This window comes from Neurospora hispaniola, assembly GCF_033458365.1.
Source record: "Neurospora hispaniola strain FGSC 10403 chromosome Unknown B0T23scaffold_4, whole genome shotgun sequence".
NCBI lineage: Eukaryota > Fungi > Ascomycota > Sordariomycetes > Sordariales > Sordariaceae > Neurospora > Neurospora hispaniola.
Window position 1 is genome coordinate 804663 of NW_026944409.1, and position 13770 is coordinate 818432.

The 13770-nt window shown below is 51.5% G+C and overlaps 5 protein-coding genes across 5 annotated transcripts; 2 read left to right on the top strand and 3 right to left on the bottom strand.

Moving 5' to 3' along the window:
- Nucleotides 1-432: 432 nt before the first annotated feature.
- On the bottom strand, nt 433-1043 carry B0T23DRAFT_136408 (uncharacterized protein). Its single transcript, XM_062832280.1, has one exon. It carries the CDS (start codon nt 951-953, stop codon nt 564-566), a length of 390 nt encoding a protein of 129 aa, XP_062692674.1. The 5' UTR covers nt 954-1043; the 3' UTR covers nt 433-563.
- Nucleotides 1044-6480: 5437 nt separating this feature from the next.
- On the top strand, nt 6481-6979 carry B0T23DRAFT_404318 (uncharacterized protein; the record flags this gene model as incomplete). Its single annotated transcript, XM_062838886.1, has 2 exons — nt 6481-6662; nt 6832-6979. The coding sequence occupies 2 exons, from the start codon at nt 6481-6483 to the stop codon at nt 6977-6979; spliced, it is 330 nt and encodes a 109-aa protein (XP_062692675.1).
- Nucleotides 6980-8225: 1246 nt separating this feature from the next.
- B0T23DRAFT_136515 (uncharacterized protein) lies at nt 8226-8784 on the bottom strand. The gene is made up of 2 exons (XM_062832281.1): nt 8611-8784; nt 8226-8526 (listed from the first exon to the last, which is right to left on the bottom strand). Exons 1-2 carry the CDS (start codon nt 8740-8742, stop codon nt 8371-8373), a joined length of 288 nt encoding a protein of 95 aa, XP_062692676.1. The 5' UTR covers nt 8743-8784; the 3' UTR covers nt 8226-8370.
- B0T23DRAFT_136546 (uncharacterized protein) lies at nt 8782-9450 on the top strand. Its single transcript, XM_062832282.1, has one exon. It carries the CDS (start codon nt 9086-9088, stop codon nt 9416-9418), a length of 333 nt encoding a protein of 110 aa, XP_062692677.1. The 5' UTR covers nt 8782-9085; the 3' UTR covers nt 9419-9450.
- Nucleotides 9451-11663: 2213 nt separating this feature from the next.
- On the bottom strand, nt 11664-12999 carry B0T23DRAFT_136701 (uncharacterized protein). Its single transcript, XM_062832284.1, has one exon. It carries the CDS (start codon nt 12675-12677, stop codon nt 11904-11906), a length of 774 nt encoding a protein of 257 aa, XP_062692678.1. The 5' UTR covers nt 12678-12999; the 3' UTR covers nt 11664-11903.
- Between the last annotated feature and the right edge of the window lie 771 nt (nt 13000-13770).

Sequence of the window (13770 nt, forward strand, 5' to 3'; positions counted from 1 at the left end):
GCTGCCAATCGCGGGACGCTGGGTAGTTTCCCGACAGAAAAGCGGAGAGCGGTGACGTCTGGTATGAATCCGTGAGTCCGCGGTGCGGCTAATCAAGAAGGTGTTAGGAGACGATACAGCTAGGCTGATGTGGTCTGCTAGATTGGCCTTCGGATGTACTCCTGGCCGGGCTGGTGGCTGGGAATCGTCGACCGAGATAAAGAAGACGAGGAGGAGGATTCTTGGCCTGATGGAGTACAGTAGCTTGCAGAAATCACCGAGGTATCACTGCACGATATCTTGTTGGGGGCTGTTCATGTGAGCAGGACTCGGGTCTCGATCGAGTCCAGCCGGCGGTCGCAATGACGAGATGTTACATGACAGAAGGACCGAAGCGTGCCAAGTGAACAGGACGGGGAGATGGACGGACCAGGAGGCCGAGAAACGGCACCGTACTTTGATTATGGAATGTGTTTGAGGTATTGTCTGGATTATGGTCGAAGTGGTCGCGTATAGGACGGTAATCGAGATGTTCTTTGGCACGGTGAGTTTGTAAATTGACGAGGGTTGCTGAAATCACGGTATCATGGCCGACATGATGAGTGTGTCTCCAGTTTGGAGGGTGAGTGATCAAGGTGATGAATCAAGATGAGCCAAGTGATGGCCGCGCGCGACAACGTCACCACTGGCACTTTGTTCTCTCGGATGGAGTCCAAGCCGAGACGCGGAATGGTGGGGCAGGTCTGCAGGCCGCTGATTTGGACCAGACAAGACGGGAGTGGAAGAGTCAAAGCAATTGAAAAGTTCAAACGAAGCGAGCAATGGGGAAATGGTGGTGAGGCTCGACAAAATTGGATGAACTGCAGTGAATTGACAAGGTGGTGGAAGTGACCGATGAAGGGTCGATGGTCGATGGGAAGGAGTGAAGTCGGGCAGAAGAGCAACAGGGCAGGTGCGGGAAGGAAGCATGACATACTGTACCCTGGATGATGATTGGCTCACTGTGAACGGGGGAGGAAGCAGCGCGGACACTGCACACTGCACAGACCTTGCAAGAGTCTGTGCATACCCTCGGTTTCACCAATGGCCGCTTGCCAGGCCGCGTTGTACACTACTGGGATGGAAAGCGCGACGGTTTCCTCCCCCCCTTCACCGTCTGCCGCCGTTTCCTCTTCCGCGCGGCAATGAACCACTAGTGTACCTAGGCTCAGTCGTCTTTGGCTCTTTCCTTTCCATTTCAGTCGTGAGACAGGACTCGGAAGGAGCCGCCTCTGTGCACAGGCTGCAGTGGCCTCAAGCGGGCACTTCCCTTGACCGGAACATCATCCAAATCCAATTCACCTCCTCATCCTGTCTTGATCGCCACCACCATACATGGGCCACATCGTCAAATTGAACGTCAAATTCTGTTGAGCATATCCCACGTCGCCCAACGCATCATCATCATCATCATCATCAACTCACCAATACCACCGCCCTTTTACTTTTCCACTCTCTCCATTCTGCATACCACCTCTTACCGAGTCACAGCCTGCTCAATTAGGCCCCTGATGAGCGATCCATGCTATGCTCGTTCTGGATAATGACGCGGGCCTCGTCAAATCCATGATGAACCCATCTCCTGTGCTCCAGTCTCGCTGAATGGCACGTCTTGGACGGTTAAGCGCGCTGCGAATCACAACCCCCAATTCCAGGACCCCCGACCCTGGCTTAGTGTACACTAGAAACAACTTCAGCGTACGGCTATCTCGGATGTGACGTTGGACATGGGGCCTTGCCGCATCTGAACAAGAGTCCCCTGTCGCTCATTGGCTTGCTGCCACCGTGTAAGTCGACAAGGCATCCAATGCCTTCCTTTTTTGTGTCCCCTCTCTTGCCCGTCTTGTCCTCTATCCTTCTCTAGCCTTCTTGAAAGTTTGGCCGGGAAAGGAGGTCAGAGTGAGGAGCTCTCTAACTGCTCCAGCCTGATCCAAGGCCACTCAGTTTCAAACCGGTTCGGCCGTGCAAAAACATTGGTTCATCCCGTCCAGCGCAGGCATCCCGGTGGCTTACAGGAGGCCTGGGGGCCGCTAAAGGCAGGCAAGGGTTCAGGCCTCAGGGGAGAGATCTGGGGGCCAAGCCAACAGTGCGCAAGGGGAAAGCAACAGGGGAGCAGAGGACGACAGCCTCACCTGCCGTTACTCGTTAGGGTGGTTTGAGTGTCAGAGGCATCCAGTGGGCTTCCCCTGTCGGTCGCTGTGTGTCAAGTAGACAGGCATCTCTCAAACGACGGCGGACTGTGCCGAATCTCGATATGTGAACTGACGGCTAACAGCAACCATGAGCAGCTAGGTCCCCGATCCGGCCAAAGAATCAGGTGCAACCGTCAAGATGGAGCCCCGGATTTCGGTTAGAGACTCCAGTTTCTAGCGAAGCTGTTCACCGGTCTCGCTTTCACTTGACGCTCGCTAAACGATTGGAGCAAGACGCTCTACGGTCTGAGCTTGAGCCTTGTGCAAGAAACACCGGACCATGATTTATCGTCTTACCGAGCAGGCTACCCAAGACTATCAGCCGAGAAGAAGCTGGCCAAGCCGGCCAAAGCTGCTCATACTTCGCTGTTACTTCTCAGCCTCTGCCTCTGGGTAATCCCCGAAATGTCATCGAACGCCCGTCGGGTTTGCTCCCTCGTGGACCCCACCAGCCGTCCGTTCCGCAGCTCGGTCGCATACTCTAGCAAGCTCATTCTTGAACGCGTTCATGACGTGTCGTGGGGCTGGCCTTCTGTGATGCGGCCATTGACTTTCTCATCACTATCACGGCTCCCAATCGCCCTTTTCGTACACACATCGACTCGAAAACTCACGAGCCTCCGCCGATGAGGGCAGAGCGTACTCGCCTCTCGGGCAAGTACACCACTCCCACCACACTGTAGCCCAAGCCGCATACGAGTGGCAAATTGGCATCAACAGTTTCTTTTCCTGCACATTTGCAATCACCGGACTCGGAGTCCTGCAACTCTCAGTGGTGGAGGAGCCACACATCCCCCCGATACTCCGAAAAAGGCGGTTGCCCTTCCCTCTCCTCAGCCGTTAGCTACAGGGATGATAATGTTTTCCTCCCCCCTACCCCGGCTTACTTGGTCTAAGAACCATGCACCCTCCATAGTCTGGGCCAGCCAGCCTGCCAGCACATCGTCCAATTCCTTGCGATCCGAGCTCATTTGTGGATGTCTGTGGAAAGTGGTTGGCGTTGGAACTATGAAGATGAGCCATTTCCCTGCAGGACTAATGATGCAGTCAAAGCATACGCGCGAGCGTCTGCAGGGACGGAGAAGTGAGGGGAGAAGAAGGTCTTCGAACATCGACTGCGACGCGGCACCCGAGACTCTGCTCGTAAGTGAAGTCTTCTACCGCATACGCAAAGGTCGAAGCGATGACGGTACGGCCACCGTATTATCAGACACGGGCCCGTTGTGTGACCGTTTCAAGTGGAGTCAAGACGAATTGTGACGGGCGCCCAGGCCTTAGAATACAGTAGTCAAGGGCAGATCCGTGAGCAAATGGCCCAAGACTGGTCGTCAGTTCGGCGACCCTCTCTGTCCACTCCCGTCTTACCCCCAAGGCAGGGCCGACCAATGAGACGACTCAGCTGGCTCCGTTGAGGCTGTTCCTAGACACCTCCCTCCGTTACCCGTCGCTCCCGAAAAGTGATCCGTCAAATCCCTGTTCTCAACTGTGACTCGATCGCTTCAGGCCGCTTCACGTCGAGCTAACCTCGTTGCTGCGTTATAATGTAGCCTGTACCTTGCACAAGCTAATCCGTACATTCTTTAGTATACTTCCCATCTTGGCATCTTACAACGTCCAGGTCCATCGCATCAACGCTATATGGGACGGTATGAGCAGCCATCACCACCGTTTGGGCTATCACAACTATCGCCTTACACATTTTTACAATGACCTGCTCCGTCCTCTTTGTCAAAGAAAAGGCTGGTAGCCTTCTGAACGCTTTTCGTTGGTGTAACGGCATCAACCCCTGCCGGATGCATCAAATAGCCGAGAACATCTCGATCAGTTTCGAATATCTTTCTTTCACCAACGGCGCGCAGCCGGCAGCTGCTGCTCATATTCCTACTTGACGCCGCTCAGCTACCGTCCCAAAATTTGCATTCACACTCCAATGGCTTGGAGGCTCCCTTCATCCAGGGCGGTGTACGGGATCTGACGACAACAATTATTTGACTTTGCGCGGCTAGAACTTAACTTGTCTCGTATACGGATGCAAGTTATGGGGGAACGGGCCGCTCCTGATCTACTCGGCCATGGCGACCGGTCCTGAATCAGGAATAGACCAGACAAAAAAAGGGTATTTTGCTAGAGAAGACCACACACTCCGTTCAAAATCTGTCGAGATACGGGGCAAGATCAACGCCTGGTCGCCTCACCACGGCCTTGTTTACCCTACAACTCCACTTTCTCCCTTGGCCCGTTGGCCCAGCCTGATAACGCGGAAGCTTGACCACAGCGTCGCTTCATATCCGGTCACCCTTGTCTCATTTTCGGCTTGTCCCTGTTCCCCTGGATGTCCGGATGAATCCTACCCCCCTTCAAACCCTGAGGAGCTTGAATTTGAAATGATGATGATTGACTGCCTATTCGGGAAGAGGAGATTTTGGGGATTCCCTTCTTAGATGGAACTTGGATTGGCTGCCAAGGCCAAAAAGAGTCAAGGCCAGGCTTGGGCGGAACGTATTCGGTCCTCGTGTGTCACATAGTCGGCAAAGGCCAAGGTCGGAGCCACACGGTATGTTCATGTTCCCAATTTGGCCCATTTATTCAACCCAGACTTGACGCGAAACAGGATAGTCAAGCGGACCATACCCGGAATAAGGGTCCGGATATTGCGTCTTGTATGCTGCGACTGTAGCAACCTCGCGAGCCCGCAGCAGTTCATGATCATCCCGCTTGTATCACCCCACAGGAAGCATGATGAAGTGTAAGTCACAGCCCCCATCAGGATGGAGCTGATGCCTCGGTTCCTCTGAGCAACGTCTCATTCCACTATGGGTCCCTACCAGGGCAGAAGGAGGTAGCCCCCCTCTTACTTTCGGCACCAGAAGACTTCGCCCCATGATCTCTGCGCGTTTGTCCTTCATGACCCTTGTGTTTGCTGTTCTTTCGCTCTCCTTGGTCTCGACCCACTCAACCCTGCTGTGTGCTGCGGATCCCTCCATTCAACAGTTCGTCCGTTCGTCTCGGTTTTCAGTATTACCTTTATTGGAAGGACTGATCTAGAACCCAAGTGGCTTTTCCGTGAAGCAGGCCTTTGCCAGCTTTGAACCCAGACGTGGCTCATCAAAATGTTTATGAGCACTGAGAGACTTGAACCTGGCTAGACACGATTGCTATCCTCTAGGCTTCATATGGATATCAGACACACCGGCGCAATATAGCTCGATAATGGATGGGGAAAATCCCTGAAATGGGCTTCAAGCCATCACTAGTCAACGCTTGCCACGTCGCCATCTGTTTCTTGCAGTCACTCGTTGATAGTATAGACTGATATGACAGAATCCAGAAGGTGTGACAGCCCGCGGAGTTGATATGGGTGAATTTCAAGGTCAAAGTTGACCGTCCCCACCGGGATAACGGCGAGAGTTCATGTGAGAGAACGTTCCTGCGAGCGTGCGCTGCTAGAGTGTCCCTTGCTCCCCATCTGCTCCTATCAACACTCGAAGCGTGGCTGCAGCCAGGGCCGCAACGCTCTAATGCCGCCAATTCAGGGTTTTGATGGTACGCCATGGGTGCCGTGAGTTTCAACGTCCTTTGAGAATAATTTGTGCTTATCAGGCGGAACTAACTGCCATCCAGATGACCCAAAGCTTCCCGAGCTGTAAGCCAGTCTGTGCCATCAACTCCCGCGATCTAGCACGTCTTGTGTTGACCATTGGCTGGCAGTCCTGGCGAAGCAAGGCCCCATACTTCGACCCCGAGTATAGTGACCTACCCGTCCTGTGGCCCCCTAGGCCACCAACCATTGGCCATTACGCAACGCAGAAATATGTGGTTATTCATTAATCCGGGAAGTTAACAGGAGCTCAATAGAGCTGGTCCAACTGATCACGCTTATGGTGGCGTTTCTGCGTGAGAGACTTGCGAAGTGGCAGAACACAACCAAGTGGTTAGGATCGACCTGCTCTGGACCAGCGACCTTTGTTCGATTTCACCGCATTCAAGGCTCAAGGTTCAGAGGACCGGCTTCTACTCTCGTTCAAGCCGATTGAGAGATGTTCGAAGTCGTACTGTCACTATGGCCAGTTTTTGTGATTGGGCCCTTTTGTTGACCAGCTTGACCGTAATCCGTTCACATATACGACACAAACCTAGAAAACCTTCCACATCTGTACGCTTTCCCTTGTTTTCCTGCGGATCCTGTGGCCTTACCCCTTAGACCTACTTTAGGTCCAAACCCTGGTCTTAGCCTCCGGAGACCGGCCACCTGTACCGGCCGCGGCCATAAATGACGGCCCTGAAACCCACGCTAGCCGGATATCCTTCTGCTATGTGGGCCGATACAGAATTGAGTGCTCTAGTGCTGGTTCCATTAGCAGAAAAGATCCTCACGGGTCTATCTGCGTGTTTCTCCTTGATGGGCAACCTGGCCCAGCCAAGTCCCGTACTGGAAGTGCCTAGCAAAAGTCGGTGGGGCGCACACGCAGAGAGAGGAAGGAGACAACAACAATGGCGAAAAAGGACTAGGGTATGTGCACTCAATTGACGCCGTCTAAACCATTCTCACCGTTCAGATACTTCTTCCAACTCCCCAACACTCAGGCACCATCCCGAGTGGGTCGTAATAACATGACCATAGCAACAGGGGTCCGCGTGTATGCAAGGTCCACGAGGAATGGAGAGAACAAGGGAACATGTACGAAGTACACGCATACATCCATCCATACATGGTACATACATATGTGAGAACCATGTGGGAGAGTGCCACTAGAGCCAATGAGGACTGACTGTATCGAAGATGGAAGGAACAGCGAAAACGCTAAACTTTCATAGGCCGTCTGGTTTTAACGGAGCGTGGCCACTTGCTCACCATTTCAAAGAGGACGAGAAGCAATGGAGACTATAGGCTCGTCGTCATGATATACGATCTTTACAGCATCTATTCAGCTCATTATCAGTCCGCCCCTCATGGCTTGGGAAAGAAGGGCCTTCTTGATGGTGGCCACTCCAAAGTAGGAACCATCGCTGATCTTGGGCCAAAAAGAAACATGGCTTACCCCGGCTCATCTGTAGGACACTCAGATGTTTCAAGAGCCTGGTGGGGAAGAGGCGTTCTGGGGGGGATCATGATAAATGAGCCATGGTCGACGTGGCTCCTATGACGGCCATTCTCCCGGAAGACCTGCGGGACATGGGGGGGAACGAGGCTAAATTATCGGCATGTCGTTGAGCAGGCCTGGCATATCTACACACATGGTACGTGCCCAATCTACTCCAGCCATTACATACTGTGTACTGCACACTGATATACACAATCCACTGCCCCGGCTCGCGCAAGCAGCTTCCTGCAATGTATGATTGACAACGTGATTTAGCACGGGTTGTTCGGTTGAGCCAAAGAGAAAAGTTCTTTGGCCTTACCCACCCAGTATACCCACCTCAAGAGGACCCCAGATGGGGTAACTGGTAAAGGGTCCTGATCTAGGGAAGAACTGGCAACAGGTACCTACTACCCACCGGATATTTGACCAGTGGAGAGAGGGTCGCCATCACAACCTCACTACATGCTGTATCTGCGATGGTTTACCATTACAGGCGAGGGCCGGAAAGAAGCCAAAACAAAACGAAAACGCCTCTCCACACAGTTCGTCACATCACGCATATGGACGTTACCTACCAGCCCTCGATGTGTGGCTTTTGAAGCCATTCGTGTGGTTGTGTTGACGGGCTCTAGTACTAGCATGGTGGTAGGTGGTCTCCACCCCCCTGTCCTGGACCATGGACCTACTGCAACGGCCGGGATCCTCTTTTTTTTCCCTTTCTCTTCGTTGGAAGACCGGGGGAAGGAAACGACACGACACGATACAGCATCTAGGGACCAGGGATGATGATGAACAACATGTCTGCGATGAGTAACAAGATATAAATATGGCCTCGGTATCCTCGACTGTGGAGTTTTGATCGAAGGATAACCGCAGCCATCAAAACAAGCATATCACCAACAGTCATCACGTCAATTCCCCATCTCCATCATCCGGCATATCCTGCTCAATCTCGGCAGGACAGATTGGCATTGTCACATCGCCGCAACCAAGCAAAGCACAACACCGCTTGGACCGAGACAGTCTGATCATACTTCTTTCCTCAATTATCCCTCACTCGCTCAATCAGCTGTTTGTCAACACAACCCACCATATAGGCCGACTTGGCTGTCAACGCGACTGCCTTTGCCCATCAGAGATATTGAATTCTCCGAACGGCACGGCACTGCTCCCAACCCTCTCATCCCCGGCTTGCGGAACTGTTCACTTGCATCCGGTCCAATTTGTTTCGACTAAGTTGTCACAAGTGTAAGTCATGGTTTAGTGTTCATGGATCGGCTTCTATTTCCTGCCCCTTGCCCCCCTTGCTTGCTTACTGAATGCTGCTGGAATGCTGTTGTGTTACCTGAAGGAGGCTTGCAGGAGCTCGCAGCTCTCCAGTAAAGTAATGTCCAAAATGAAAGGAGCGAAGAGGAACAGGAGACGAAGGAGACGACGAAAAAGACCATCGAGGCAAAGAAGAACAATATTTGTGCGTATACTAACTCGTGTTCAAAGCATAGACTGACATAAGGAGACGTGGAAGTAAACTATCGGTTCGGATATTTTGCTTCTTGAGCGTACATTGAACGGTCGTCTACCTGTTCCACTCCCAACGTCTGCCATAAGTATTGCCTCCGTCAAGCATCACTCCAGCCATCACACAGAACGGGCTTACACCCGCGATACCAACAAGCCAAACCTACCTCACGTGCACGCCATCCACACCCGCCAATTTCCACCGTGCTACCACCACCCCATCCAACCAGCCACACCTCCCTTTTTCCCTACCACCAATTACTACCACCCAAAATGTGCTACTTCGAACAAACCCTCTGGTCCTGCGGCTACTGGAAGTGGGGAAACTTCCGCCAGCAGTGCAACAAGGAATACCGCACGGGCGAGACGTGCGGACTCAAGCTCGTCTACGAAACCAACTTTATTCCTTCTCCTTGCAAGATTTGCGAGCAAATCACCAAGAAGGATCGAAGACTACGCAAGATGGCAGAGGATATTGAACGCTGGACACGCGAGGGAAATCGCAGAGCCACCATAGAAAAGACGCAGGCGGATATGTTGGGGGTGCGGGGGCAGATTCAAGAGCTGTGGAGGGGGCACGAGGAGAAGCAGAGGAGTATTTGTTGAGGAGTGTGGCGGTGCAAGTATGACCATTTCTTTCTTATCGTTTTGGGAGTGCGTTATTACCTCTCATATCCGATTTTTCTTAATTTTTTCTGGTTGGTCAGAAAATTGAGGATGGACGGATGTTGATATGAACGAAGCTGCTAGTGGTGGTTGTGGTGGTGGATGGGGAGATGAGGCAATGCGGTAGCGGTAATTAGGTAGGTGGCTGTTAGGATGCCACAATGATGAAATGACTTGCACGGGTAATGGTTTGATGAAACGCAAGGAAAGAAAAATATGGGATATATGGATGTATGAAACAAAAGAGGAAGGCGATAAGAAAGAAAGAAGGGGGGCCAAAGAGAAAAGCACACCGGGAATGATTGGTCCAGATCTTTCCAAAGTTTTCTTTTGATTCATATATAGGTCTGCAACTTTGTCCCATAGCAATTTTATTTTTTTGTTTCCAACTTTGGTCATGAAGGATACAAGATAGTTCAGTATGTGCATCAATCCATGATGGTTCCTGGATGATATTCTTTTAAGCAAGTCCAGCTTCAATTTTCGGCTCGGCAGGCAGGATATAACAGGTAGACTAGACGGCACAGCAAAAGGTGGTGATTGACGTACTCGCCCCATCACTCGGGTAGGAATATACATAAGCTGCATCTGCTACAAATGGCTCTCTTAGGAAGAAAGATTGTGTTTCCTCCGAGTGATAGGGGGTCAGAGCTACGTAGGATGATGAGCTCGAGGGACAGCACAAAATAAAGAAAAAGGGAAGCAAAAAAAAAAAAAAAAAAAAAAGAAAAGAAAAAAAAAAAAAAAGAAAAAAATGCGACAAATAAATGTAAGAAGGAAGGTCAATTTCTTATCAGGTCAGGAGTTGATCATCAGTTTTCGACATTCACTACTCACTCACTCATGAGCGAGCGGCCTTCGCGGCTTTTACTATCCACGAGTTTTCTCGCATAGCTTCGCGAACTTTTTACGCAGGTAAGTTGAACTGAGGTCCCTCGCGCGACGAATTCTTGTCCAACTAGTCTAATCAAGAGTAATCCAAAGAAAAGATCCCCAGTAAGCATCTCAATCTATATAGCCAGGGAATCCATTTATCAGAGCAGAGCTACTTCACAGGAGGAAGTAGTGTGTGCTGTTGCGCTGTGCCAGGAAAACCAAAAGAAAACTCACAAAGACAGAATAGAACTGCCTACTTGCCTGCCTGCCTGCCTGCTTGCCTGCTTGCCTGCTTGCCTGACCCAGATGGGGGCCGGTCCGTAGGGCGTAGAGACCTAGCTACTTAGGTATTTACTTACTGACCGTGCGTGCGTGGTGGCTCCATTTTGATCTGATCTGATCTGATCTGATTTGATCCTCTCTCTTTCCCAAACAACAGCTTCCGTAGACATGGAAGTGACCTGTCCAGCCTGCGAGTAAGACAGCCTTGCTTTTCTACACTCTACAACCTCTCCTCTCTTCTCCAGCAAAATAAATAAGGTTGGATAACGCTTACTCGCTGGGTGCGTTGAATGTGAATAAGAGGTATGATGATGATGATGCTGATGCTGATGCTCATGTTGATGATGCCTGTGTAGTAGATTGCAGAGTAGAGTAGAGTAGAGTAGAGTAGAGGAGTGGTCAGCACCGGGGAAAGTGGGCCCGAAACCAAGCCCAGCCGGAGCCTAGCCCAACCTAGCCGGAGTCGGAGCCGGGGGCCGGAGCCGGAAACGGCAACTGCAGGTTTAGCTGGAACGGGAACGAAGGAACACTGGAGAGGGGGGTGGAGGGTAGAGAAACGATAGTAGAGGTACTGACAATTTTAGGTATGGGTGATTAGCAGAGGGTCTCAGCTTAATTTTTTTTTTTTTTTTTTGGACAAATTGTCATGAACGTGGACGTGGACACGGTGGTATCACAGATAAAGAGTAGGTGGAGCTATAGCTGGAGCTGGAGCTGGAGCTGGAACTGGTGCTGGAGTCTACCTAGGTGTACGTACATACACTGTCGTTGTGAGTATACTGTTATGGGCGCACTGGGTGGTCTGGAGAATGGGTTGAGTAGTGTAGTAGTGTTGTATTGTGTGTGTGAGTTGTCTTGGTGTGAGCGGGAGGTTTCCAATTCCCCCTCGCCTTTTTATTCTTTTCCTTGAGGCCTCCTTTTTTTCTTTTATCATGTGGTATCTACCTGGGTTGTTACCCAGTAATAGAATTGTTCTATTCTCTTTCAAGGTTTTGCAGGGTGGGATAAGGGAGATTGATTCGACACTCAGGCTTAGAGACAGGAACACATAATCCTGGCAAAGAAGATATTGATGCATCTATGTAGTTCCTTGTGTTCGATACAGTCTTGACCCAATCTTGCACATATAAACATTGTTTAATCGACCAGTGTCCCATTGTCCCTCGCCCGGATGTTCGCTTCATTTTTGCCATGATAAGCGACTGTTTTCCCATCTTTTCCCTCTCTCTCTCACCTTCAAATGCAAGCCGTGAGTTGGATCAAGTAGTCAAGCAAGGTAGCAAATGGCAAGAGTAGCTCCCACTCCACCTCCAAGATGCCTCCTCCCCCTTCGAGTCAGCGCTGATAATGTTTGTACACGGTAGCAGCGGTTGTCTTTCAAAGAAGGTACCAAAGGCACCGAAAACCAGCCCTCCCACAGGTGCTTGCTCCTCTCACTCCATCCTCCCCACTGGGGATAACACAAAGTTTGCATTAGTGTGCACACATACGGTGGTATTGACGCAAACAAAGGTGAGAGGATGGGGGCGAGATGCAGAAGCACACCCGGGGAAGATCCCAACTGGACATTTCCCCCCCACAATGAGTCTTTTCCATCGACAGGCGTCGGAAGAAGGAGAGGGACGACGGATGGTGAGTGGGTGGGTGAATGTTGAACAGTGGTGGATAGTAAGAAGCAGGCTGTCCATGACTGGCCCCAGTATGAGCGTCGGAATTTTCCTCCCCTCCCTCCATTCCAGCTATGCCCAAGAATGTGGAGTTCATCGCGCAGGAAGGCTGCATGATCCAGCGAATGGCGCCCGAATTGACTCGAACCTTGCCGTAGCCGATATGTAAGGCCCCCATAGAGAAAAAAAGACAGGTCGGGGAGGCGGAGACGGGCCAGCTGGCGAATTGGGGCCGAGGAGGGATATGCGAGGACCAAGCATGTTTCCCTCCTTTTTGCATGCCTCTGACAAGCCCGCGATGTAAAACTCTTGCTCAAATAGGCAGAAGAGAACAGAACGACCTTGGCATGAGGTGACCTGGCCGACCTCATCATCCGTGTGCTTTTCTTTTTTCTGCTGCCATCCCGACGCAGGCGTGGCCCCTCGGGAGGTCGTCAGTCGGCCGCGGGCTAGACAGTGGAGACCATTTGGGACTCGAAAAATCCGTTGTTTTCATGGGGAGCTGGGCCGCAACCCAAGATGCCGAATCTCGCGGGACTCCTGGATGAGGAAGCCGAGAGCATCTCTTCACTCCACCTGAACTTAATCCAGTGACAGGGGAAAAAAGGGAGGGCGACCTTGAGTTGGCCTCGCTAGAACTAGACCATCAGGCCTCCAGTTCGTCCTTGGGTGGTACCGCGGCCTATAACGAAGGCCATGGCTGGCTGATGTGACGTGCTCTGCTGTCCCTGCCTGCTTCCGAATGTTGCATGTCCTTCCACTTTTGGGGGTCACTGGCGCACCCTCCTACTCTTCCTTCCCCTCTGAGCTCTCATTCCTCGTCTCGATTCATGTTACCTGTTCCGCACTCCTCGATAGCCATCTGCGACCTGAAAGTGACCCAACAGGTTCATCTGAAGCTGAGGGGTGCGCGGGCTCCTGGCGAAACCTTGTTGCCATGGAAAGAAAATGGAGAAATTGTTGGTGCAATGGTCCGAAAAGATGAGGTGATGCATATGGCTGTGGTCGCATCTCGAATTATGTCCACCACCGATGGAAACGCGGTGTTTCTGTACAAGCATTAAACAGGGTCAGTTTTGTGCAAAGGGAACCGGACAAGATGGCTTGGGGATTTATATCTTTGGCAATGGGCAAGAAGACGGAACTTGATGAACGTGGCTGACATTTAGTGGGCGCGCGCCTTGTCAACATTTTGTTTGTTGGGGGCCGGAGGACTACACCACCATGGGTTGGTCCAAACAGCCTTGATCCAGTCATTGAACAAAGGAAAGCATTAAAATTGAATTGTTGCTGTACAACGCATACATACCCCCAAACACGCCGTTTTAAGCCTATCCTTGGCCTTATCCAACATCTTGGGCATACGAGGCGGTGATGTATGAGACGAATGGACGCTGTATCCCACCTCGACGGGTATCGACAACTCATCAACATAACATCCTGCCATGCCACGTTGTCTCTGGCCGC